Below are 27,594 nucleotides of genomic sequence, written 5' to 3' on the forward strand. Positions count from 1 at the left end.
CTGAAGGATGGACAAAATTACCTTTGGAGAGGGATGAAAATTGAAAGGAAAATAAGAAATGAGGTGCCCGAGACGAGGAAGCACGCTCTCCCTCAGGAAGGGGGGAGATGCCGGCTGGGAAGGGGGAGGGGTCACCTTGTGGGACATTTTCTGCTTTGCTGGGGGTTGGAGTAGTGTGGGATTGCAATGACCTCTGAAGCCTTGGGACTTGCAGTCTAAGGAGATGGAGGGAGCGATAAGGGTGAGCTGGGGGTGTAGATGTGCTGATAAGAGGCCGGCAGAGGAAAGGAACACCTGCCCGGGAAACACTCAAGCCCTAATGCTAGTCCTGGAGGGAGTGGAGGCGGGAGGGCCTGGTCAGAGCCGCACAGAGCAGGTGTGCAGGGCTGGCCACCAAGGGCATGGTCCTCGGGTCCCGGAGGAGGAAAGGGGGGCCCCCTCCATGCGTGGGCCTCCACCTCTGGGTCTCCCCCTCCCACTTGCGCTCCTTTGCCTGCACTGTCCTCTCCAACGAGAGGGGCAGGAACAAGCTGCCTGAAGGGGACCAAGCCGTTCCTCCTGTCCTACCTGGTAGGATTGAGATTCAGAAATGGCCTTCCTCATCTTTAAGGAGTTCTCTCCTCTTCTGTCCTCTGGCTTCCCTCCCCGTCCCCCCATACCCTTTGTCACGTCCTGCATCGCCACCCTCTTCTCCCTTCTCTCCTCTCATCCGTCCTCATTCTCCGGCAGCTTTCTGCAGGCAAGGAGTCCTACAAGCTCTCTCCCTCAGGTAGAGATGATGCCTCGGGGTCTAGCACGAGTGTGTAAGAGCTGGTCCAGCGCCCCGACTTCCCTGTCTTATCCCAGAGACCCTTCGTGCCAAGGGAGCCAGATCTCTTTTTCTGATGGGATGAGAAGGAGGAAAACATATAAACCCAGAATTCAATGTTTAGGTCATACCCTCCCACCCCACCTGCCCACAGCCACGTAGGGGAAGAATTTGAATACCATCCTTTAAAACATGAAGAGGAATTGTCATTGGATGGTGGAATTATTTGCCTTTTTTCGTTTTTCAGAATTTTTTAACATACTTTTGTAATAAGAAAAAAATGGGAAGGGGGTCCCTGGTTTCCTACAAGGATTTATCTCCTCAGCACAGGGCATCAGGCAGGCGGGTGGTGAGGGAATGGGGGCAGTGGTAGTGGTGCCACCCGGTTCTTTCCTCTCCAGCCGCCCTCGTAAGACACCCCGACGCCCAACTACCCTCCCCAGGCAAACTCACAGAGCCGGAGATGGCTTCTCATTTAGCCTTGAACCAAGAGGCTCCTCCCCCAAATAGCCAGGAGGTTGTTAGTGATTTTTTTCCATTCAAGCATCATTTCCTGAACCTGCAGGTCAATGAGTGCAAGGGACAGGTGAACAGGGTCACCTGCTTACTTGAATCCTGCCTCTCCCATCATCAAGTGACCTCCTGTACCGCTCCCCAATCACCCTGTCACCTGGCTTGGATCGCCAGGAAGTAAACAGCAGGCCGTGTCGGCTGTCTGGGACAGTCTCCCGATAAGCCCGTCTGACGGTGTGGGCAGCATCCGTGGGAGGGAAGCTCCACGGGCCCTTCCATTTCTGCGATCCCCTCTTTCAGGAAGGGTACGTGTTTCTGCGCACATCCTCACCCCTGCACGTGGCGGTTCCTTCAGGTGCAGGGTACGTGGACGCCAGGAGCGGTGTGAGCTGGTGGTGATCGTTCCAGCGTGTCTAAGACCCCCCTCCCACCTGTCCTGGCACCCCCTCCTGTCGCTCATGGCCAGTATCTGTCTCTGGTTTTTCAGGGTGGGGCTTCATCCTGCCTCCCCATCTCTCTGCTCCAGGAAGCAGATGTAAGCCACAGCCCATTACCAAGAGGTCTGTGCTCACCAGGGTCATGGGCAGGGGCAGGCACTGGGACGTGAAAGCAGGTCTCTTGAGATCCGTTACTTGGGATCCTTGCCTCTGTCTGCCACACTGATTTTTCTCTGAAGACTGTAACTCCTCCCACCCTTTAGAGATGGAGTTTAGACACTGGGTCTCTAACAACTTTTCCTCTGTGTCTGAGTACAGGAGGATGTGGAATGAGGGAAGACGGTGTTCAGTCTACCAGTACAAGAGGGCAATGGCTAGGATAGAGGGAAGTCCGGGAGAGGACGATGAGAGAAAGGTTTCCACTTGGGTCCAAGGCACTCTGCTCTCTGTCTCTCTCACACCCAGAGCAGGTACCCATCCCCTCCTCCACCCACGCCCTCCCCCTCCTTCATTTCTGACGGAGCTGAGTTTCATGCACAGCCCAGGACTTGAAGATCCCCATTTCGACATCCGGTCTGGGTCTCAGTTTATGCAAGTCGCTTTCCTTTGAGAAAGGCTGTACAGAGGAGTGGGAAGGTGTGATATTTAGAATCTAAAGAATCGGCCAAGAGCCCTGCTCTGCACCTTATTATCTGTGTGATCTTCAGTCAGTGGGCAAATCATTTCTTTTGTGAACCTCAGTTTCCTCATCTATATAATGGGTTTGGCAATACCGTGACTTTGAGTCCTGGTTACTATGTGGATCTAATGATATAATGGACATGAAAGGACTTCACAAACTCTTAAGTCATTGCTGTGGCTCTGCACAGAATGGCCCACCGTGGTCATCCTGGAAGCCTCAGTTGCCCCCTGCTAGCCACTCTCCACGCTCTTGCCTGCCAACGGAACTCTCCAAGAGGACGGGATGAGGGTCAGGCCCACGACTGTGATGTCACAGAGCTCATGACATCAGAGGTCCTATGGAAGGGAAGGGGAGAAAACGGTGCTGGGAAGGGGTAAGCGCCGGGACAACGGACAGGGGAGGGAGGAGAGGGTCCTGCCGGGCACTGGGGACTAGGGAAGGCCCATGACTTCCCTGGGCTCCCAGCTCTGCAGGGCAGCATTCCTGGCATCCATCCTGCTGCTGCTGTGGGTCAAGGGGGTGACGCCTCAGAAAGGGAGCCCAGGCCTGGACGAGAGGAGTCAGAAAGAGAAAACACCCTCTACAGGTAGGTGAAGTAGGGGGACGATGCCTGAAGCCGGGGACCAGATCTCTTTGGAGTCAGATCACTGGTCAGGCCAGAGGGAAAGCTGAGATAGGTTTGGGTTACGGGCGGTCACCCCAGGCCCTACTACTGCAGTGTGAGTGTCCTGTAAAGGGCCTAGAGCCGCAGTTCCTCACCAGGGCCGTACTCAGGGTGTGCCGGGGCCAGCGGATGTGCGTGGGACCCTGTGAATACGGGAAGAGGGTCTTGGAAGTTCACCCTCCTCCACGTTGGTCCCTCACTCCCCAGACGAGGTAACACCTTGGAGGAGGCAGTGTGAATTGGCAGAGGGGAGTGTGTGCCCTTGAGCTGGGGCTATGGCCGCACACAGACCAGAAGAGACCCCCCAGATGGAGCATCGCCTCTGTGGTCAAGAACAAGGGTGTGGGCAGTTGGGCTCCCAGGTTCCCCAATGCCTTCCTCTTTCCAAGGCGGGCCAGGGGCGGGGGGCAGGGGGGGGCATCAGAAACAGTCCTTTCACGCTGTCCCCCGTCCCCTGTTTCAGACCAAGATGGAGAACAGTTTGCAGAGCACTTTGTGGCCTCCTCGGTGGGCGAGCTGTGGCAGGCAGTCGACATGACCCAGCAAGAGGACGAGCAGATGTCAGAGGCGGTGGCAAGCCGTGGCCACCTGTTCCACCTCGCCTTCTGCTTGAACCTGGCCGGCACCGTGGTTTTCCTATGAGGGACCTGGAGGCGGAGGCGGTGGCCTGATTCCTGGATGAGGACCTGGACATCTGCCTCCGCTTCATGGTAGCTTACTGACCGCCTCCCCGTGGGGGTCCGGAGCGCTCCTCCCGAGGGTGACGTACATGCGGCTTCCTGGCTCTTGCCCATGACCCTCCCCCTCGGGACGCAGCATCAGAGAGACCCCGTGCTGGCCTCTCAGCGGCCCATGGCCCCTGCCCACCTTCCTCCCCACCCTCTGAGGGCCATCTCCAAGAGCGGAGACACCGGACCCCTGCCCTTCTCTCTCCCCCAGCCTCTCCTGGCTTTGCTCAGGACAACAGATTAGGGGTAGGGAGGCAGCAACAATGAGAGTAATAACAATCAAATCCTGGAAACAAGTGGGGGCAGCTTAATCTTGTCTCTAACCGGTTTCCACCGACCTTTAGCTCATTCACTGGTTCTTTCCTTGTCTCACGTCCTTGGAACTCTGCTTGGCGGTTTCTCCTCTGATTTTTTCTGACTTCTAGGCATCGGACATAGCAGGAAAGTGTTCTTAAGAGACAGGCAGAAGCCAAGGGCCGGCTTTTATTTTTGGAACAGAAGGGGAGAGGAGGTATTGTTCTGATTCCAGGGATGGGGCAGGGAGATGCTGATACACCTGTACTGAGGTCTCTTTGGGAGCCAGCTGGGTTACCAGAGCTGGCAGCGGCTGGAGGGGTGCATGAGGGTGCCGTGGGGACAGTGGAAGTGTCTGGCGAAGGCTGGGCTGTTGCTTAGGGGCCCGTGGATTCGAAGGGTAGGAGGGCTGTGAGTGTCCTGAGGATCCTGGGTGCTGGGGTCCCTACACATCACCTGGGGAGAAAGAGAGGTCCATACAGGGTAAGGAGAAAAGCAGGGTATCAGGGTCAGCAGGACACGGCAGACCTGGTGACCAGGTGGTAACTAGGGACAGCAAAGATAAAAGCAGGGATAGCAATGCTCTGAGGGCCACATGGAGGAAGGAAGGTATTTGCCATATGTGGGTCATTTAATCGGGCAGTGGGTATCTGGGGAGGGCTGGTCTGTGCAATCATACCATTTGCAAGTGCCCTAGAGGTGGGTCTGCTGTAAGAACACTGTGCGGGTCTCTAAGTATCCTGAGGAATTGGGGGCACTATCTGCTGAGGGATCTGCTGTAAGAACACTGTGCGGGGGTTATGTCACGGGGGGACCCCACTGCGTGGCGAGGTCTCCGAGGAGGAATGTGGTCTATAGGTAGTCTGTTAAGGCTCTTTTTGAAGGGATCTGTGTTTCCAGAAGAAATGAGAGAAGATAAAAGTTGGGCTCATCTCAAGGAGGGATTTGGGAATACAGTCGTTTTCCGTTTTCTGAAGGCACTGCTGAATTTGGTAGAAGAATTTATAGCAGGATGAAGGGATGGTCCCAAGGGGACACGTGTGAAAGGATGACATTGGGGATTTGTGCAGCAGAGGCTTGGTGGCATTGGGGGGAAGATGCTTAACAATATCTGAGTGTTAACGATAGGGCATTTATCTGACATGGACTAAGCCCTGGTGGGAGGTGTCGGCTGCCTACCTGGGCATAGCTTCGGAAGAAGAGCTGCCAGGGGCTGAGGTTCAGGTTGGGCAGGGTGGTCTCCCCACGGTACCATAATAGCCTCTTGTTGTATGCCTGGATATGGGAGTGGGATGGAGAGTCGCCCTCAGGCTCTAGACCCGTGGCCATCTGGAAATCTGATGCCCTACACGCACTATCCAAAACCAGTTCACGGTCCTTCTTTCCAAGTTCTGCACCGACACACTGCTCTGAGCCAGGAGAAAAGGTACTTGCCGTGAGATCTATGGATCTAGAAAAGAGGGCTCTATGGAGTCGGAGGGGGTCCTCAAGTTGCCACCTGTTCAGTGGGGATGTGAAGGGCAGAACGTTTTGCTATGTTTGCCTGAGGGATGGTGGAAGGAAAAACTGGGGACAGGCTCTCTATTCTGCTGGTAAAAATAGATCGCAGCCCTTGGGATGTGAGTTACCTGCAGTGCAATGGCCAGTCCCCCCGTGTCTGCAGCATCCTCCAGGAATGTGCGGGAGCCATTGAAGAAGGTCCCGTTGGGTAATGGAAAGGCAGCATAGTGGCGCTCCAGGCACACTAGCGCCCCCTGTAGGGCATGGGTGTCACAGGCTGGGCAGCCCCCAGGGAATACTGTTGAAAACGGGGCAAGGGAATGAAACGGTGAGGCATGATGCAGGGGTGAAGACACGGGGGTACCACAAACTGGGCTGGCTCCCAGGAGCACTGCAAAGGCTTCAGAACTGACCCCACCCCGGAGCCCTCGCACAGCTTCCCTTCTCCCCCTCTAGGATGCCTTTGGGGCCTTCAACCTGGGTTCCCGATGGCCCCATCTCCCAATGGCCCGCTGTTACTCACGGAGCTGGTAGAAGATGTGCAGCAGCTCATGGGCCATAACGCTGCCGGCGGCGCCAAAGTTCACAGCTCTAGGGGGCAAGGGCTTGTCTTACCCTCAGAATCCTTCCAAGTTTTTGGCCCCAATTCTCCAACCATAAGTCGCATCCATCATTCATCATAACATGGGTCCATTGCTCTTGGGAAACTTAGAATGGCCCATACCTGGGGTAGCCAGGGTGGAAAAACGGGGGTTGGAGGAGTCCGGCTGGGAAGACCACCACATGGTCAGGTATTGAATAGTAGGCATTTACGCCCCAGGGGAGCACCTGCCACCTGTGGAAAGAGTACATATGAATACCAGCTCTATCATTTACGTGCCGTCGTTCCCGCATACTGTCACTGTTCCTGTTCCCCTGAGCCTCTGGCTTTCTTTCCTGCTCATTTTGGACGGCTATCTTTGGGATGCGGCGTCTGTGTCTCCCTCGCCCTCGTACCTGTGGTTGGGGAAAGGCTGCAGGAAACTCCGGATGATTCTAGCTCGGCGGGATCGGACACAGCTCAGGAAGGACTGCAGGAAGCTGGGTCCAAGTCGTATCTGGGAGGAGGCAGGAGGCAACTCGAATACACGGAGACAAATGTAGATGTACACTGACATACCCTGACGCGGACATCTGAACCCAGACAGATAAGCCCCGATGCGCGGGCCTCCCCGGAATCGTGGAAAACCAGCGCCATGACACCAGTGCCTGCGTGGTACAAACGGGCTTCACACGTACCAGCACACAAATACTCAGGCAAGTCACACGAATGCATGGGTGCGAGTGTGCACACACGCTCAACGTGACCTGCAAAGGTTCTACTCTTCTGTTGGCAAGATCCAGAGTGTGGCTATCCACCCATCAGGCCCCAGCAGCACCAGGGCAGGGAAGGGTTTCTCAGGATCAACTAGGGGAAATGACTGTCTGCCACTCTGGTGGATCGGGGTGGGTGAAGAAGTTGAGGGTTAAAGAGTAAATGGCGAGGGCAGGAACCCACATCGTTGTATTCTTGTCTGGCTGGGTCTGGCTTCAAGGCCCATTCCGGGGCCCCCATCTTCACCTGCAGCTGGGTGACCTGGGAAGAGACACAAAGGTGGAAGGAACCTAGCTGTCCCAAGTCTTATCAGAAGGAATCTCTCCTGCTCACTGCCCTGTCCCTTCCTCTGGTACTGCCCCCAGGATGTGTGTGCGGCATATTGGTGTTTATACTTGTGCCCTTGGCCTTGAGCACGCTCCTCCAGGCCCTGTGATCTCTTGATCCAACACTCAGTTCACACCTACTACACGGTCCCACACTGTCTCCTTCTCCTGGCCTTACCTTGTCCTGGACCTTTGCCCGGGTCTCTTCATCCATCCAAGGAAGCATCTGGAAGCGAGCGATGAGGGCATCCTTGATCGCAGTGAATAATTCCATGGCCTGTGGGCAGGACGGGGCAGGGAGAAAGAAACAGGATCAAACTCAGCCTCAGTGCTGGGCCCTGCCCACTGGGCCTCTAGGAAGGGGCCTCGACCCTGAGGGGCTTCCAGAAGGAGGACGGTCTCAGACAGAGAAAGTGCAAAGTGCTACCTACTAGGTGACCAAAAACTCAGGGTACGGAGAGCTGTGGGGATGTGGAGGAGGTACCAAGCACAGAAGGGGAAGGTGGGAACTGGTCACTCCTGACCCTTGACGGGGTAGACAGCTCCTTTCCGTGACACTGTCCTTTCTCTCGGCCGGGCAATCCTCTCAGAAAGTGGCGGGAGGAGGTGGACCACCATCCCCTTCTCTGCTCTCGAGGGCCCTCGTCCTCACACCCTGTTTCTTACAGCCTGCATTTCCTCTCTCCAACTTCCAGGGCTCCTCAGCTTCGCAACGAGCTGAAGCCTGCCCAGCTTCACACCCCGACTGTGTACTGACTGCCTTCTCGGCCATCTACCACCGTGTGCATTTCCTTTCTTGATGGAGGAAAATGGATGACGACACTGGGAGCCTGAGTTCAAATCCTAACTCTGCTATTTGGTAGCTGTGTGATCTTGGGCAAGTTTCTTAACCCCTCTGTGCTTCAGTTCTCTCTGCTTTAAAATTATAATAATAGTAGGAATTAAAGTAGTTGGTGCAAAGTGCTTATAAGAGTATCAGGCACATGGTAGGCACTGAAAAGTGTTCAGTAGTTATTTATTAGCGCTTCTGAAGATGATAGCATTCCATTCTGATGTCATTTCACGTGTTGTTAAAAAAAAATCACAGGTAAACAAGGGGTAGGCTTAGAGGTCATGCAGTTCAATTTTCTCATTTTATGGTTGAAGAAACACATGAGCAGGAAAGCTGGGTGACCTGTCCAGGTCAGTGTGTGTTGTGCGGACTTTGTGTCTCAGAGCTAAACTGTGCAGACCCTAGGGATGCAGCGTGTCCCTCTCTGGGTTCTCTCTCTAACTGGCTGGTTCTCTGACCACAGAGACCATCGAGAAGAGCAAAGTCGCTAGAACTAGGAGAGGATGGGTTGGCGGGGAAGGGGCGGAAGGACGTGGGCTGGGGAAGGGCCCTCACGTACAGCACTTCGGGTGCTGGGGCCGAAGGCCTCACGGACAAACAAGGCTGCCAGCGTAGGCTTGAAGAAGGCTGCCGTCTTCTCCACACACGTCATCCAGCGAGGGTGGGCGGGCTACAGAGACAAAGCTGGAATGAATGGCTCCCGCCAAGGCGTCTTCCTCATCCACTTTCCCAGGCCAGTCTCACCTAGACCTTCACCCCCAGAGCATGCTCTCTTTGCTGGACTTTCTGGGTTTGTCTCCCTTTACTCTATAACCCCTTTTGGTGACACACATGGGGTCATGCTGCTTAGCAAAGAGGGGCTCACATCTCCTCCAGGATTAGTCTCATGAGCCTGGGTTGGGCAAACTATCCTTGTTTATTGCCTATTGAATTTGAAAGCCAGGCCACTGGGAGGCATCCTTCTGGATGATTGAAAGGCTCCTGGGAAGGACAGGACTAGAGCCAACCCTCTCACTTTAGCAGGTCTGCCTGCCACCCTGTCCCCACCCACCACGCCTGCCACCCTGTCCCCACCCACCACGCACAGAGCCCGGCGGAGACTCCCATCCTCCCAAGCTTCTTTACTTAAAAGAGAAATTGAAGAAGGAAGAGTCTCCCTGCCTCCTGCCTTCCTACCCCACTCTCCAAATGGTTATTGAGGATCATACGGTAAGACCTTGTCTTATAAAGAAGGAAGTTATCAGAGTAAAATTGGGTTTTAGATACCATATTGTTTGGTGGGAGAAGAGGAAAAAAGAAAAGACTAAATATACGAATTCAGAGCACTAAGACACTTTCTGCCAAATCAGGGAAAAGGATATAGGATGAGAGGATGGACGTCTTCAACTTCAAAGGCAGAGAAACGGTTAGACAAAAAATCAAAAGAGGGGACTTCCCTGGTGGCGCAGTGGTTAAGAATCCGCCTGCCAATGCAGGGGACACAGGTTCAAGCCCTGGTCCGGGAAGATCCCACATGCCACGGAGCAACTAAGCCTGTGCACCACAACTACTGAGCCTGTGCTCTAGAGCCCGCGAGCCACAACTACCGAGTCCACGTGCCGCAACTACTGAAGCCCGCGCACCTAGAGCCCGTGCTCCGCAACAAGAGAAGCCCCAGCGACGAGAAGCCCGCACACCACAACGAAGAGTAGCCCCCGCTCACCGCAACTAGAGAAAGCCCGCGTGCAGCAACGAAGACCCCACGTGGCCAAAAATAAATAAATAAATTTATTAAAAAATAAAAAAATAAAAACTCAAAGAGGGCCTTGGCAACTGGGGTTTTTTTTAACACGTTTGACCGGAGCATATGACTGCCACAAGCGTTAGTTTCTGCAAAAATCCCCTGGTCAAATAATGTGTTAACAGCAGGATGGGAAGACTAAGAAACATAAAAGAGAGATGTTGGGGTGGATGGCTTTGAAGAGACGACCAAGCGTAGGCCCAGAGATGACGCAGGGCAGGTGAGAAACAAATTCAGGAAGCTGGCCTAAGGGAAAGCTGAGCTGCGACTTAGGAAAAACCGGCTAACATGCTAATTTGGGCTGAGTGGGCTGAAGTCATAAGACTTCATTCCTGTAACTTATTTATTCCCCCAGACGTCCTGGCAGGTCAGGCAGTTAGGCTGCCACCCCGCATTCCGGTCCTAAGGCTGGAGAGAGTTTATGGGGCTTCCGACAAATGAGGAAAGAGAAAGGAAGGCCAGCACTTCTGTCATCGAAGACACTCCTGGGCCTATTAGAATGTTCATCATTTTGGAGGTTGCTCCAGACCCGGTTGCCCACAGCTGTGCGTTCTTGTCTGTCCCCTCACCATGAGACCTTTTAAGAACCTTCTCCTGTTGAGGAGAAGGGACTCAGACACTTTGCAGAGTGTATTACTTGGAGCTCTGAAACTCACAAATGTGAAATACAAATAGAAAGGCAACCTCGGTCTGATAGCAACGCCTGGGTCCAGTGCAGGTGCTGCAGGTCCCCGATGACAAGCTCGGCTCTGAGGCTGCCTTTCATCAGACTGCTGCCGGGGGTGGAGGGCTGCACCCAGGACAGGAGCAAACACATCAGCCTTGAGCTTGGTAGTGTGGACCTGCCTGCCCTTTCTATACCTCCTGGTTCTCGAGTTGTTTCCTGATCCCTTTGGCTGGTGCCTGCCCTTCTCTCCAAATCCTTTGCCTGTTCCATGCTGTTGCCCATAGCCCAGGCCACGGCAGGCCCTGACCTGGTTCCTGGAGAGTGTGGACACCACCTCGGACCACCCACTGCTCACCCCATGCCACTCTGGGATCCTTTTGGTCACACTTGTGCTGAGTCATATGTTCTATGTGCGGGAAAACAACTTCCAGAATCTATAAATGAACGTAAGTCTCGGGGGTGGAGGTTGGCAGGTTGTATATTCATCTGCTGGGGGTTATGAGTATCTGAGCTGTCTCTCAAGACGTGGAGTGATGGAGTATACCACATTGATTGAAAACAGAGAAAAAGAAAAAAAATCATTGCTAAAATATACAGGATAGAAGAGATACTTCAAACCCAGGATAATGAGGCTCAAAAGATTAATTTTAAGGAACAGAAAAATGTTGCGGGAGTGGGAATGTGGGAGGGATGGAGTGGGAGTGTGGGATTAGCAGATGCAAACTATTATATACAGGATGGATAAACAACAAGGTCCTACTGTAGAGCGCAGGGAACTATATTCAAAACCCTGTGATAGGGGCTTCCCTGGTGGCGCAGTGGTTGAGAATCTGCCTGCCAATGCAGGGGACACGGGTTCGAGCCCTGGTCTGGGAGGATCCCACATGCCGCGGAGCAACTGGGCCCGTGAGCCACAACTACTGAGCCTGCGCTTCTGGAGGCTGTGCTCCGCAACGGGAGAGGCCGCGATAGTGAGAGGCCCGCACACCGCGATGAAGAGTGGTCCCCGCTCGCCGCAACTAGAGAAAGCCCTCGCACAGAAACGAAGACCCAACACAGCCAAAAATAAATAAATAAATTAATTAATTAAAAAAAAAACACAACAAACCCTGTGATAAACCATAATGGAAAAGGATATGAAAAAGAATGGATATATATGTATAACTGAATCGCTTTGCTGCACAGCAGAAGTTAACACAACACTCTAAATCAACTATACTTGAAGAAAAAAATCTTTTAAAAAAGAAAGAAAAAAAGTTGCAGATACAAGCTTAGAACCATGAGTAATGATAGACTTGATAAAAATCAGGAAAAATTCCAGGAGTCTGGAGAGAAGCAAATTTTTGCACAATTTTCAGTAAGGGGAAGGTAGATTTTAGAGATTACAGGTGAGTCAGGAATCCTTAACGTTAATTTCTAAACAAAATTCTAGAATGAATCATTAAACCGACTATTTTTGGACACTTGGAAAATAATGTGTAACTCCTGAGGGCCAGCATAGCACCACTGAGGACGAATCATATCAAAATCCTTTTGAAATGTCATCACTTTTAAAGGATCATTAAATTAGGATAAACAGCAGATCTGGAGTCACAAACTCAAACAGGGGCCATGAGGTAACCTAAGTGAGAGCAGCAGTCCAACGTCAGAACCCCGGGACAAGAAGGGGTACGGCAAACCGGAGAGAGGGACGCAGCCCTGCTGGCTGCATCACTCAGTCCCAGTCATTTGTCGCCCCTGGAGACGGCTAGCTCCGTGTTGCCAGAGCTTCACACTGACAACAACAAAAAAGGCTGGAACTCTGAGTCTTGCTGTGCCATCACCTAACAGTTTATAAAAAGCTTCAAAGGCCAACAACACACACCTATGGACCAGACTCAGCCTCAAGGACCACCGCAGTGCTCCCTCTGTACAGAGAATTCAGTATTTACTAACTGTGGATTATTAACTTAAACCCTCATACTTCAGTTACGCCAGCTATAAAAATGAGCCTAATGCCTGTTCTGCCTTCCTGTTCCGCTTTCCTCACAAAGCTACTTGGGAGAGCAGGGGAAACACTACGTGGAACGTGCTCTGTAAATTCTAAAGTTCTACCCCACTCTGTTGGCATGATTTTGATTTCAAGATAGCAGTTGGTAAAACCAAAACTTACATCTTTGTGAAATCGATGGAGAAATCCACGTTAAATGACAGTGTGACTTGAGTGGATTCTGACTGACTGGTCCACAAGGGAACATCAGTGATTACTGACTCCAAGTTAGTACGAGCTTCCCCGACCACCCCACTGGACATTGTAGCACGTCCTCACCTAGTATGCCTCTCTCCCTTTCCTGTTTTATTTTTTCATGACACTTAATACCATCCAATATGTTTTATTCAGCTTACTGTCATTCTGCCTCCATTAGAATATAAGTGTTTGAGGGATTTTTGTCTATTTTGGTCATGAAGATTCCCAAGGGCCTAGAGAAGTGTCTGGCATATAATAGGGGCTCAATTAACATTTGGTGCATAAACGAACTGACGACTCTACGCTAGGTCTTCAATAACCTGACCCAATACTCTTCCCTCTGCAGAATTTTACCAGTAATCTAGATGAAGATGCAATAAATAAAACTATGAATGACCTAAGGCAGAAATAACAGATCATTGAAACAAAGGCTAAAATTACCTGAATAAATTGGGATGTTGGGCTGAGTGTAAACAGTTCACATTTAATGGGCAACAATGTGAGGTTCTGCTTTTAATTCCCCAAACTCAGCTTCTCGTTTAATAAGAGGAAGACCTGGCTTAACAGCCAGGTTCATTGACGATATATTCAAAAGTCACAAACAAAATATGGTCAGATAATGAGACCTAACAGTCCTCTGAATAAGGGCATTAGAATTCGTTCAGAAGAATATGGTTAGACATCTGTAATTAACAACCATCGGATAGAAATACAAATTTTGATCAAATCAAGGCCAAAACCTTGGTGGTATCTTTGACTCCACTTTCACTCTCACACCACACATCCGTCAGGAAACACTGCTGCTTACCTTCAGAATATGATCTTTTAAAACATAAAACAGATAAATCCCTCTATAGGCCCCTGTTACATGCAGAGAGAAACCCAGGTCCTTACGGTGACCTACCAGGTTCCGGATAATCCCCTCCTCCCCTCTCTGATTTCCTCCCTACTCTTATCCTATTTGCTTTCTCTGTTCCAGGTGTGCTGGCTCCCAGGCTGATTCTCAAACCCCCCAGGCCAGGCTCCAGCAGCAGCAGGACAGCCTTGCCTGCAAGTCCCATCACCTTTGCTCAGCCAAAGCCACTAGGAGGATCTGTCACACTGTACCAAGCCTTAGCCAGCCTGCCCCGTGCCTTGTTGCAATGAAACGATATCCCTCTCTCCGCCGGAAAACCCGTTCTTCTCCCTAGACACTGCTTCCGTCCTACCTCCCGTTCAGATATCCCACTGATCATTTAAACCCACCCTCATCTCTCCCTCTTAGGAATTCCAAGAGTATCTAAACCAGAGTTTTCTCAGAACCCAGTGACGCCCATTCATTTACTTAGCATATGACTGCTTTTGTGTTACAAGGACAGAGTTGAGTGGTTGCAACACAGATCACATAGACCACAAAGCCAAAAATATTTACTATCTTGACCTTTATAGAAAGAATTTGCCAAGGCATTTTTTGTTACCACCCACTATTTCTCAATCCTGCACAGTTTGTGGTTAAAAATATGGCCTCCCGGGTCAGACAGACCTGTTTTGGAGTGTGTTGCTCCACTTAGGAGCTGTGTGGTCTTGGGAACCTTACATGTCCTTTCTGAGGACCTCAGAGTGGTTCCGCGAATAGTAAATAAAATAAGCAATGCCTGACACAGAGTAACTACTCCATGTATGTCAGCTTTTATTATTAATATGTGTCATACCTGGTACTGTTCCAGACAGGTGAAAGGGCTTCACCAAGTCACAGAACTATTTGTTGGTAGGGTTTGATTCAGCTTTTAAGCCCAAGGACAATTATATATCCTATTAGATATATAAGGCTGTTTATAATATGTATATAAAGGATATATATGTGTATAAAGGGTGGTGACTTTAGCAATTCATAAGCCTTCTAAGTTTTTTAAGTGTGAATTTCAACGTTGGCATCCTTACACCTTTCAAAAAGCACCACCAGGCCATGGTTCTGGGATTTCCAGGAGGCTGTCTGGTGCCAGGGATTTTGTAGCAACCCTAACTAAGAGGGGTTGGGGCTCTGTCTCATCTGAGTCAAGGGAAAGGCTGAGCCACAGGTTCTTGGGGACTAGCCTACCTGAGTGAAAATTCTAGAAAGTCTTTTGGGTTTTCTTTCTTTCTTTCTTTTTTAACAATGATTAAGCACACAGACTCTGGAGCCAGACTTCCAGAGTTCGAATTCCAGCTCTCACAACTTACTAGGTATATTACCCCGAGCAAGCCCCTTAACCTTTGGGTCTCAATTTACCCATCAATAAAACAGGGACAGGACGGTCTGCCCATCTCATGGAACTGTCGTGAGGATCAAATCAGCTCATGTATCTAAAGGGCTTAGAAAACTATCCAGCACGTTTGAAAGTCTCAATAGGCAATAACTACATTCCAGTCCCTGCATTTACAATTCCCTTCTCTGAATTCCACAGATATTTCAGGTTGCCAAAGCCATGAGTTTCTCCAAGGCAGAGAAATGGTCCACAAATTACTAAGAAAAGAAACCCAGTGATTTTCAAGACTACCCTGAGGCCTTGCCTGAGGATGGAGGACATCTTATGTTCTAGACGCCTCCTCTTGGGATTGGATGTGTCGACCTAGGATTTCAAAGTTCTCAGTAACTGAGTATGGACAGAGTAGACTTTGGTTAGTAGAGCACGTTTGGTACAGCTCCCTCCTCTGATATGTTGGGATCTGCACCACGAAGCCCACGGTGTGGCCGACAGAACCCTCGGGATGTCAGAGATGAGCTCCTCGTGAAGCACCTTTGGACATGGAACGCTGGAGTCACCGAGACAAAGGGAAGGTCCCTGCCTCTTACTCCAGTGAACCCTAGGCTGTATGTCCGGCCCCTCAAATCACAGCGCTCAGGATAACCAGGCAAATAGTCTAGGGGTCATGACAAAAGAAAAGCAGGCCTTGATCACTTTAGAGCTTTATATCTAGACTTTAACAATCAGCAAAAGGCCCTCGAGGTAGCCAGATGTGTGCCTAAGGGTCTGGTCCCTGGTGCCTCAGCTCTCAGTGTCAGCCTTGAGTGCCTCCACGAGAGCCCAGACCCTGGGGCATCTATCTTCATGCCCCTCCCTGAGGGGGCTATGCCCACGTTCATCCCCCCAAAGGACAGATGCTCCTTTAGCCCCCCATCCGGGAGGATTCCTCCCTGCCCCTCCTCACCGTGGGTGGTCGCCCTGTCAGCTCCCCCAGTTTCTGGCTCAGCAATCTACGTGCCTCTTGGAATTTACTGTCCAGGGCTGGAGAAAGGGTCCCCACCAGGCCCAAGATCATGTGGCTCTGCAGAAAGTCCCTGCGGAGAGAAAAGAGACCCACAGTATACCCCCGGGCTCTGGGGAAAACACCAGAAAAGCTTCCCCTTGGATAGGTCACCTTGATACTCTCGGGGAAGCCCTTCTCTGTATTAATAGAGAATAACTGCTTCACATGTGAACACGTCAAGAAGGACTTTTCAAAAAATAAAAAAAAGAAGGGCTTTTCTTTCTATCTTTTTTTTTTAACCCTAGTTTAAAAATATTTTATTGCTAAAAAATTCCAAAACGATTAAAGTATCATCAAAGTTCACTGATCACAGATCACTTTAACAATTAAAATAATACTGAAAAAGGGTGAAATGTTGCGAGAATCACCCAGATATGACCCAGAGACATGAAGTGAGCAAATGCTATTGGAAAAATGGTGCCCACAGACTTGCTTGACACGGGGTTGCCCCAAACCTTTCACTTGTAAAAAACCACAATCTCTACAAAGTAGAATACAGCGACGCAAAATTAAATGTTATCAACTATAGTCACCATGTTGTACATTAGATCCTGAGACTTTCTTCACCTTACAACTGAAGGTTGGTACCCTTTCACCAACCTCTCCCTATTTCCCCACCCTTCAGCCCCTGGCAACCACTGTTCAAAACTTTTGTCTGTTTTAAGAAGAGCTTTTCTTGATGTGGGTTGGGCTGGGGTGGAGAATGATAGAAGAAAGGACCAGATGAAGAGGAGGACCTCTCAAGTCACAGCGGCGGGGGCGAGGGTGGGGGAGGATCTGGGCTAGATGAAGGCTGGACTTAGATTCAACCAAACAGATTCAGCTACTTCCACAACCAAGAAACCTCAGCTCATCTTAAGATGCATCTTCTAAGAGCAACAAAGCTGGGATGCAGGACCTTTCTCTGCCCGGCTGGCAACTCTCTCACCGGGTTTGATTTGTATCCTTACATAGGATACAAATCGCACCTGCGTGAACGGCTGTTTGCTTCTCCCTGAAAGAATTTCTAGTCGTTGCTGCCACTGAGTTACTATGAAGATGGGCTTTGAGCCCAAGGCCCTGGAAGGAAGCCACTGCCTCCAAGTGGTGGCCACACAGTATCAGGGACAGCAGTGAGCCCAACGCAGAGCCTCATCCTCCCTCCTCCCACCTTCCTCGACGCCCTGATCGTTCCCACAAGGGCCCCAGAATCCTCTCACTACAGATGAGAAACAGCCTCTCCCCCAGGTTCTTCCCAGCCTTCACCTCCTCCATCTACTCATCCCACGTACCTTCTCCTCCCACCCACACCCCTCAGCTGCTGACAAGACATAAATGCCCAGCTGTCCCCAGCAACTGGCCTTCGAGCATCTCCCACAGCTCAGAGTTACTTCACAGGCTGGGTGCTACTCCCAGCAAACCCCATGTCTTGTCAGATACCTGGATCCCTCATTTCGTGTGTGTTTCCCTACCCCATGCCCCCCGAGCCCCTCTTCCTGTTTCCACCATGTCCTCCTGGGCCGTCCATCCCACCCCCTCTCTGCCCCCATATGGCCCCAGATCCCTCCCATCTTTCTGCGAGGCCCTTAGTAGCCTGCATTCTCCAGTCTTCTTTGTCCCTGAGACCTCCGGTCCTCGGACCCTCTTTCCATCACCCTCCCACGTGGGGCAAACCTGTGCTTCGACAGCTGCTTTTCAACCAGTTGCGACATGTTTTTCAAATACTCCAGGTCATGGACTGCGACGGGATGAGAGGGGCTCAGGGACATTGGTGCGAATGTCGCTTGCAAGCAGGACAACCAATCGATGGCAGGGGCCATTTCCTTAAAGGAGGGATACGGAGGCTTGGGGGGACAGGAAAGGAGGAGAGGGGGCATCCCCTCCCTCAGGTAGGAAAGGGAGTGGGGAGGCGGGGGGTTGAGGGAAAGGATGGAGCCAGGAAAGTTAGGGATGGAATGGAATTAAGGAAATAAGGAGAAAGAAGACAAGAAGGTCAAGAAAGTTTGGGAGCGAGACCCTCAGGCCCATCTTCATCCAGTCCCTGGTTCAAGGTACCTGCAGTTGGTCAATCGTGACCATCTGGAAGAGCTTTCCCTGTGCCTGCTGCTGCTCCGGGGGCCTCAGAAACTGGTACAGCTGTGAGTTAATGGAGATGGAAAAGGAGGCGTGTTCTCCCACCTTGTTTGGGTCTCCTCCCAGCAAGGTTCCCAGGCGATTCAGGTAAGTCAGGTATTCCCGCAGGATCTGGGGGAGAGGCAACCTCAGTCACAGCCACCGTCGGCCCCTGCCTTTCTCTAGCACAAGAGGTCAGGACCTTGGTCCCCAGTGCCATCTTACCTGGGCATAGTTCATCTCCTGCTTTTGCTTGAGGGGAACATCAAACTCTGGCTGGTCTATCTGGACACAAGAGAGACTGAGAGAAGTGGGGAATGTGGAGGAAGGAGAGGACAGGTGTGGGGAGATGGGCATTTACCAGGAAGATGGCCCCAGGAGATGGACTAAAGGGGGCACAGAGGAGGAGCCAGAGAGCAAAGAAAGCCAGGGACTGGGGGGCGAGGGACATGGGGGAAGAGTACAGACGTGCAAATGTGCAAAGAAGGTACTTCAACCAGTTTGGGGGAGCTCAGCAAGAGAGAAGCATAATAACCCATGTCCTGTAGGGAATCATTGTCTGTACCAGGGCCAGGTCTAGGGTAAAGGGAGTGAGATACCCGTCTCAAGTGCAAAATTTGAGAGGTACTGAAAACTCAGTAATCAAGATCGATAATATCTTAATTGAAATTTTAAAAATCTAAATGAATGCTAAAAATCCCCACAGAATAAAATAGCAAAACTTTGTTCATCATGTATTTTTCCCAAAAATCCACAATGTATTTCTGATCATTTTTTTTGAATTGTAGACGTTTCCCCAAAAGTCCGCAATAGAGTTTTGATCCATTGTTTTTTCAAGAAAGAAAATCCACGATGAACAAAGATTTGATATTTTGTTCGTCATGGATTTTTGCATTGATTTTGACATTTTAAAAAATATTTATTGAAATACTATTTATCTTGATTAGTGAGTTTGGGTACCCTCTTAAATTCTGCACCCCAGGCAAGTAGCCCACTACCCTCACGTACTTCACCCTACTTCTGACATCGGTGTGTCCTTGTTTCTATCCCGAAGATCTTTGCTCCCACGTTTTTTGTTTTACTTCTCCGACTTCAATATCCTACTCCCACCTGGAGCTATATACTTTTCTGCTCTCTTGAATAAAGCTTTCACTTGACTCCTTTGTCACATTTTCTGTCCAAACTTTAAAGAACTAAAAGTCATCTATGCCTTTGCTTCAACCTCCTTACCTTCCTCCTAACTCCATAAAATCGGAGTCCATCTCCATGACCATTTTGATGCTATGTCTAGAAGGTTCCAATGGTGTCTTTTCATTCCTTATTTTCTAAGCCCAGAAGTCTCTGGAATCAAAGATAACCCCTCCCTCCTGAACTGGTCTCTCCCCTGTCCTTTGCGGCTCAGCTGAGCTGGTGTGACCCCCACCTCCTGACCGTTCTTACTCTTCTCCAGCACCACCTCATCGGGGCTCTCCCTCTGTAGTTCACTCTCTCTACCTGTATTTCCCCTCAGAGACCATTCAGTCTCAAGGTGATGGGAACCACCCTCCTCCCATCCACACCAAACCAACACTGTGGGGTCATTGTCTAGTTTCTCCATTTCTCTTATTGATATTCAGTCAGTCACCAGTCGAATCACCATGGACCATCCATCACCACTAGGATGAGGATGTAGGTAGCTGCCTACATCCTCATGCCTGGCCTCACTTTCCATTTCTGCCACAATCATCTTAGTTCAGAATCAACGTGGCTCATCTAGCTGCCTAGCACCTCTAGGTTGACCTTGAAAACCGCTGACTGTACTTGGGTTCTATGTACAACCATCATATTTGAAAGGCCTCTGTAACTCATTTTTTTCTATTATGTCAAAAGTTATCACCTCAGTCCAGTGTCGTAGGCCAGGAATAATCAGTCTCAACTTCATGTCTTCAGCGTTACTTTTACCTTCCACTGCACCCCACCCCTACCCGCAAATCCTCTGTTCAACAGACCAGCCTCCTTGCTGACCCCACAGAGGTGTCACACCATTCCAGGCTCCTCCCTTAGCTCAGGACTTCCCCGCAGCCCTTATAAGGCCCTTTAGCTTCACCGTCAGCTGTACGAATCAACCAGGCTTCAGGACTCAGCCCACACTCTCCCTCCTTTGAGCTTCTCCTTAACCATTTCAGGTCTTAACCAATTTCCAAAGGCCACACCAGTTAAACCCCTCAGCACACCCTTTAGAACTGAACTTGAGAATGCCTCATGTGCACTGTCAGTTCTTGTATATTCATCCTCATATAATTTCGTGGCATTTTGCAGAGTAGGGGCCAATATATAGGGTCACGTGGCCTACCACAATACCGATGCGTTCAAGGCTTTAATTTTTTTTACCCGCTCAGCAAACACCTGGTGTGGGCCTCTAGATGCCTGGCCCTGTGCTAGGTCCCAGAGACCTGAGCTGAATAAACCGTGGGCCTGTTCTCGAGAGGCTCAGTCTTCAACACAGCGCTAAATGCTGAGATGACAGGAAATGGGAGAACAGAGGGGTTCACCTACATCTCAGCCAGGGTTTCAGTGAAGATCTCCCGGAAGGGATAGTGATCAAGACCAAAAGTTGAAAGATAGGTATGAGTTTTCCAGGCTGAGTGTGCGAACTGAGGCGTAGCGTTGCAGGCAAAGGAAGCCATGTATGCAAGGAACCGAAGAATGTCCTTGGAGCTGTAAGCGAGGGAGCATGGCTTGGGGTATAAGGAGGAGATAAGGCTGCAGGAGTTTGTAAGGGTCATACTTGCAAGGCTTGGCTAAGGATTAAGAACCAGATCCTGCTGACCTAGTGAGCCATTTAAGGCATTTAAACAGACACAACAGCATAATTAGCTCTTGGTTTAGAAAGGTCCCTCCGGGGAAAATGAAAGCTAAATCGTAGGAGGGCAATACGAGAGGCAGGGGAACTAGTTGAGAGACCCTGGGGGTGATTCCGAGACGCTACAAGGAAGACCAAGACTACTGTCTTCCCAGAACTGCCCTGCTGCTCCTTTCCCTAATCTCACCTGAAGTCCCTGGTTCTCACATCAATAATTTCCCTAAAGATAAGCCCTTCCCTGGATCGCACATCTTTCCTCTCCGAGGAAACGTGAGTCAGGCCCAGGCTTTACTACATTTTTTGCCAGTGCCTCCCTCACCTGGATGACCGGCGTGTACGGAGGGGTGGGAAGAGGTCGCAAATAGGCTCTGAAGAATGGGAAGTGACCATACTGACTCATCAGAAGGCTCAGAGTTCGGTTAAAGTCTAAGGGAGTCCAATCACCGGAGATTGGCCAGCCTCCAAGCTGGGAAGGAGAGAGAGAGGGCTCAGCACAGGGACAGTCTCCGAGACCAACCCCACCACCACCATTGCTACTTCCTGGCCTCTACTCTGAGTCCCTTAACCCCTTTAGGGCTCCACCTCTATCCCTCTTTCCCTACCCTCACCCAAGGTCCTAATACATCCACAGGCCATTGCCATTTCCATCTCCCTCCCAAATCCCTAGGAAAGAGACCCATCCTCTAGGGGGGAAAAAACGGCAGCCTTGAGCATATGTTGGTCTTGCGTGTTATGCATCCAGAAACGTTGATGCCCCGGGTCTCACCTCCTCAATAACTTGTCTGAGGGGACCAGCCCCTGCACCCTCAATGGCACCTGTGTCCATGCAGGAGCTGTAGAACTGGAAGGCTTTCTCCTCCCCAGAGTCCAGGCGCCAGGAACCTGGGGCTTCTAGAAAGGAAGTGTGGGAGAATTAAAGGAGTGGGGCACCAGCCAGGAAGGTGGGAGACAGAAAGGTTATAGGAAAGGGAAGACTTCCAGGGATAAGGAGGGAAGGGGAGAAAGAGAGGGATGAGGAAAACTGGGAAGATGGGATGAGCTGGATCAACTTGATGGAAGAAAAAGGGCTGGGAACGGGAGCACGGACAAGACAACGAGGAGGATAAAGGAGAGGTGAGGGAATTCCCTGGCGGGCCAGTGGTTAGGATTCCACACTCTCACTGCCGAGGGCCCGGGTTCCATCCCTGGTTGGGGAACTAAGATCCCACCTCCCACAAGCTGAGCAGCGCAGCCAAAAAAAAAAAAAAAGGAAGAAAGGTGAGAAAGGAAATAAAGACGAAAAAACGGGAGGAAAAAAAGAAATGGAATAAGTAGAGTATGGAAAAAGGAGAAAGTAGAAATGAGAGGCAGGAGGGAGATGAATGAACGAATTAGAAATATTGGGGAAATCAGAGGACTTCTAAGGGATCGGAGAGAGGAAAGTGCATGAGGAAATGTTTAGCAAAGAGAAAAAATAGGGGCAGGCTCCCCTAGTCTGGACTCTCCCCTCTCTTTGATCCCAGGAAACAAACACACACACACAGGACAATAACCCAAACACAAACCCATTTGAATCCTCCACCTTCTAACATCTAACACCTCTCCCTCAGTCCCCCTGGCATCCTTTCATTCTATTATGGGCAGCAGAATTTGTCCGAAGTGTATTTTTTCTTTTCATCTCCATACCGTAAGTGAAAGCGTGCCCCTCTACCATGCAGGGAATACCCACCTCCACTTTTTTTCCCATCAAAAGAAGGAGGGCAAAGGGATACATTTATTTCTTCCAGATTCCAATTGATACCGTCAACAGGTTCTCTGGGTTCCCATATACAGGAAATGCATTCCTTTTGTTACATGCTTACTCCCAAATTCTCGCCACCATCCACCAACTTCCTGGGACCAACTTCCTACTTCCTATGTGGCCTTGGTTCCTCCCTCACAGTTTTCCTCTCAGTTCTTTTCAACACAGCCACCATCTACAGGAATCTTCTTACCTCCAGCCTTTTTAACTTGGTCCTCCTCTCCCTCCAGCATCTCTTTTGTGCCCATCTATATTCATTCCCTTACACACAACCCAATAAGGACCCCTCCATCACTTCTCACCCACTACGCCACTTCTTTCCTCCCACCATCATCTCCAATCAGTCATCTCCATCATCCCAGTTCAGCTTCTTCCAGTTCAACTTGCACACCATGGTCCAAGGTTTCAGGGAGAACAGGAGATAATGGTGAAAAGAGGGGGGTCTGGGAAGCGATGGGAGGGAGAGGATAACACTGACAAGGGCGCGTTAGGAGACAAGAAGGGTCTGAGGGCTGGACAATGAGAGTGATGGAGAGAAAGATTAAAGTGCAACAGGCGTTGAGGAGATGCCAGTGCGGGAAGACACCTAGCATCGGGTAGAAATTGAAAATTTAAGGGAGGTAACACAGAAGATGGAACTTGGTGAAAGGGAGAACTTGGAGAGAATGGAGCAATCGTGGATAAATGGGAAAGGAGAGAGGATAGGGATTAGGTAAAGAAAAGATGAAAGGAGGGACAAGAAGAGATGGAAGAGAGGTGGTACCTGCGGTGAAATGTACGGTGATGGAGAAGCAAACCTAGCAGTTCCCTGAGAGCCAGTGGAGGATGGTGCAAGCCAGGTGTTCCACAGGCACACAGGCTTGGAACAGTTGTGATCATTCTAGGCTCAGTGGCACCCATGACAAGAGAATCTTCCACCCTGATTTCCTTACCCAGTATTCTCTGAAGTCGGCGCTTGTTCTCCTTTGCAAGAGCCTGAAAAGAACTAGTGGTCCTGTTGGTGTTTCCACAGGCAAAGCTAAAGAAATCAGTGCAGGGGGCCACACTGGTGTTTCCAGAGGCCAGGTAAAGACTCAGGAGGTCCCGACACACAGGCGTCTCACAGTGGGCTGTGGGGAAAAGCTCAGAGCTGGGAAAGAGAAAGCGATGAGGGCTCCCCCAAGGGGCTAAGCAAAGGAATGTCTGGTGAGGGAAAGGGACAGAGGCCCTGGTGAGGAGGAAATGGTCTGACTGGCGGCCAGGAGCGTGATTCAAGGGGGAAGAGGTCGGGAACCCGGGGCCCCAGAGGGTCGGGATGAGTGTCAGTTAATGGACACAGAGCCTCAGGATGATGGATGGATGGATGGGGTCCAAGAATGAGGGAGGGCTGAGTGGGTCGTGGGAGACCCAGGATCTCGCTTACCAGGACCACAGCCCTGGAAAACGTAGCCCCAAAGCAGCAGAGAACCAGCGAGGATTAGACTGAAAAGCAGGACTGTCATTAGCGCTCGCCTGGCCATCGCCCACTGTCTGCCGTGTACAGCGGGCAGCCCCTCTTCTGGAGATCTCTGCGCAGAGAGCCAGGAGGTGAAAACCACAAGATGGAGAGAGGATATTGGGAGAGGGGTGGGGAAAGGGAGGGGAGAGGAGAAAGAAGGGACAGTTAGTGTTGGGCCCCTTTGTATGGAGATAACACCCCTCATTATCCCAAACCCAGCCCTCTTTGGACCCCTGGGAGCCGGCAGGGTTGTCATAAATCTGCCCCGCACAGGTCACAGAGGTCACTTACCTCCCGTCTCCTGCGGGTCCCCGCTCCGCTCGCTGGCTCAGACCCCATGGCTCTCCCCCACTCGTCTCCACCCTCCTGAACTGAATGAGGAGGAGGGAGGACAGAGAAGCTGGTTCAGGAAGGGGGGACATTAAAGAGAGTTATATCAGGCCATTTTGACACCTCCCCCTGCCCACCTACTCCCCCATACACGCACGTGCACGCACACACACACACACACACACAGACACACACACACACACACACACACACACACACACACACACACACTTGTGTATCTGCATGCCAGGGCAGTGCTCCCAGAAGTGCTTCAGAAGGAACCTCTCCCCTAAAGGTATCCCTAACCTCCCTCCCTCCCTTGCCCGTCACCTCCCTCTCCTTCACCGGTCCTGTCCTCCAAGCCTCACATCCCTCCTCTCCAGGGGCAGGCCGGGCACTCACACACCATCCAGCCGCACCTCCCACCCGAGGCATCTGACCGCAAAAGGGAATGGCTTTCTCCAGGGGACTTGCCGTCTGTCTGGCCTTTTCTCTGGCTCCCAGAATCCTTCCTGGTCCTGCTCTAGGTGCTGAGTCTGAGGACGGGGATTCAGGAAACGGCCTCCCTCCTACCCCACCCCAGTTCCTTTTTCCTGGAGAAAGGGCGCTTCTGCCACCTGGCGCCCCTGTGCCCACTCACAAGCTATTGGCCTCTGGGTGGAGCCTGTTTATCAGTCAGGAGACACCTCAGCCTCTCCTCCTCCTTTATCTCAGCCTCTCAGAGGAGACGGAGGGAGGGAGACTTCACTCCCCAGGCAGTCTTCTGGCCCTGCTCTGTGCCTCTGCTCACAGAGCTGCTTTATTTCTGAAATATTCTTTCTTCTCTCCTTTCTTCTATGATTGAACCCTCTTGAGTCCTTCAATTCTCAGGTCAAATGCCACCTTCCCTGGGAGGTCTCCCTGCTCCACGCCCATTCCCCCTGCTCCCAGGCATGCCTGATGTCTTCCCTGGTGTGTCAGGGCCCTGCTGGTTGCAGGCAGAGCAGTCCATGAAAAAGCCCAACAAACCAGGAGATCTGCTAATGACTAGCCCTGTGACAATGAACAAGCCACTTAAACTCTCAGGCAGGTAAGTTTTGTCGTTTGGAAAATGAGGATGGAATTTGCCTTTGAATATCTCACACGGTCTCATACCTTCTACAAAGAATAAAGTGTGGACGAAGAATGTTGCCTGTCATCTTAGTAAACAAAGGATGTTACAGCCATAAAGCCCTTAGCTGCTGTAGCCGCCCCAATGGTGCAGCTGAGAGGACTCAGGATGGGGAAAACCAGGATCCTGGCCCTAGAGAGTAAAGTGCATAGGAAAGGAATAATTTCTATAAGTCCAGACTCTTGCATCTTCCGTACATAGAAAGGCACTAAACTCATTAACTTGAGATGTCTGGGTTTTCTTTAATTAGCAGTAAAACTCCTATATATCCTGGCTCCTCCCTTACCTCTTTGGAACAGTCCCTGAGAGCTGAGAGGCTGTAACCCGGGCTTAAGTCCTCACTAAGTCCATTAAATAAAACATAATTCTCAACTTGTAGGTTATGCATTTTTTTTCAGTCGACAGAGGCATGACTGATCCTCTAGTTCTATTACTCAGATGGCTTGTATCTTCATCTCCCTGTTGACTGCAAACTCTCTGGTAGCAGGGACAATGTCCCTTTTTCCTTCACACCTACCTAAGATGTTTCATAAACACTTGTAGGAATGAATTGCATTCTAAGCCAGAAATTCTCTTTCCCACATCATACCGAGTCCTCACCTGGGGTCTTAGCACATTTCTGAAAGAAAGTATTTCACCTCTGTCCCTTGTTTCCCCATCTCAGGCAAAATGGAGCTTACTAGGATAGTCACACTAATGATACCTTGACAGTATTTCCCCATCAGCACTGTGCTATGGTGCACTTGCCAGGATGGGGTAAGGACGGCTCTGCGGCTGGAGAAGAGGAATAAAGTTCCTATGCTGACGGGCGGCATATAGTAAAGCATCATGACAGTCGGTGAAGAAACGGCGCAACTTCACACGTTAGAATAAAAAGGGACTGAAGGATGTGAGGAAGAGTGTGACATAATGAAAATAATATCTGCAAAAGGCTGGTGTGGTCCTGGGGTTCTGGATTGATTAGATAAAAGACAAGAGAAACGGTGCTGGTTCGGTGGTACAGGAGTGGTGAAGTGCTGCCTGGCCCAGGGTGAGGGCAGAGGGAGGGGAATATATGGAAAGAAAACACTTATAGAGGAAAATAAAATCATGGAAACCGATTGAAGGGGGGTGGTGTATAACAGTGTATATCCGCCACAAATGAGCTTCCGAGTTTATTTCTGGATGTCCAGGAGAAGAGTGATGCCAGTTGGTTAAGGGCTGAGAGCAAAATGATGATTCAGGATTTTAGAGGTTTCCGGTCTGTTTGGATACAAATCCATCGTACCTTCTCTATTCCCTTCTCCAAAAGTCCAGCCCTCTCCCCATGGACTTCTAGCTTCCTTCACACCCACTCCCCTTCCCCACTCCTTTTCCACCAACTAAGTCCTCTGGGCTGAAGTTTCTCTAGGAAAATGATAACAGGGCCAATTCAGATTGGATACGGGCAGGTTGAGGCACAAGTGCACTGTGGGACATTAGCTGTAAACAGCCCCCCCGGCCTGGGCTTAGGCTCTGAGCCAACCGTGGAGGTACAGCCGCCAGGCCACGCCTCCCTACCCTGCTGCCACCTAAAGGCAGAGTAACCTCTGTTCCGGCTGCTGCCTCTGGAGTAGGAGGCCCCTTATCTCCCCCGTCCTGGTCTGCAGCGTCATCTCCACCACCGCAGCCATTCCCAGTCCCACCAAGCACCTCCACGCAGCCCCGAGGCAGCCTCAGCTCACAATCAACCCCAGGCTCAGGGAGCAGACACACACTTATCTTCGCAGACACTGCCTCCTGGTTGCTCTCACTGTTCTGTCCAGTCCATTCTAATCCCAGGACCTTCTGTCTGATACCATAATGATGTCCAAATAATAAGAGCAA

General features: G+C 50.8%; 2 protein-coding genes across 2 annotated transcripts; one reads left to right on the plus strand and one right to left on the minus strand.

The window, feature by feature from the left end:
- The first annotated feature begins 2,884 nt into the window (after positions 1-2,884).
- LLCFC1 (LLLL and CFNLAS motif containing 1) lies at positions 2,885-3,746 on the plus strand. The gene is made up of 2 exons (XM_060019808.1): positions 2,885-3,026; positions 3,568-3,746. Exons 1-2 carry the CDS (start codon positions 2,885-2,887, stop codon positions 3,744-3,746), a joined length of 321 nt encoding a protein of 106 aa, XP_059875791.1.
- A 674-nt stretch (positions 3,747-4,420) lies between these two features.
- KEL (Kell metallo-endopeptidase (Kell blood group)) lies at positions 4,421-24,608 on the minus strand. Its single transcript, XM_060020035.1, has 18 exons — positions 24,561-24,608; positions 24,195-24,339; positions 23,725-23,901; positions 21,779-21,903; positions 21,332-21,478; positions 18,396-18,455; positions 18,114-18,302; positions 17,733-17,881; positions 15,981-16,110; positions 8,698-8,808; positions 7,485-7,583; positions 7,164-7,241; positions 6,623-6,723; positions 6,351-6,461; positions 6,150-6,217; positions 5,755-5,924; positions 5,306-5,401; positions 4,421-4,582 (listed from the first exon to the last, which is right to left on the minus strand). The coding sequence occupies exons 1-18, from the start codon at positions 24,606-24,608 to the stop codon at positions 4,421-4,423; spliced, it is 2,166 nt and encodes a 721-aa protein (XP_059876018.1).
- Positions 24,609-27,594: the final 2,986 nt, after the last annotated feature.

This window comes from Delphinus delphis, chromosome 9, assembly GCF_949987515.2.
Source record: "Delphinus delphis chromosome 9, mDelDel1.2, whole genome shotgun sequence".
Taxonomy (NCBI): Eukaryota; Metazoa; Chordata; class Mammalia; order Artiodactyla; family Delphinidae; genus Delphinus; species Delphinus delphis.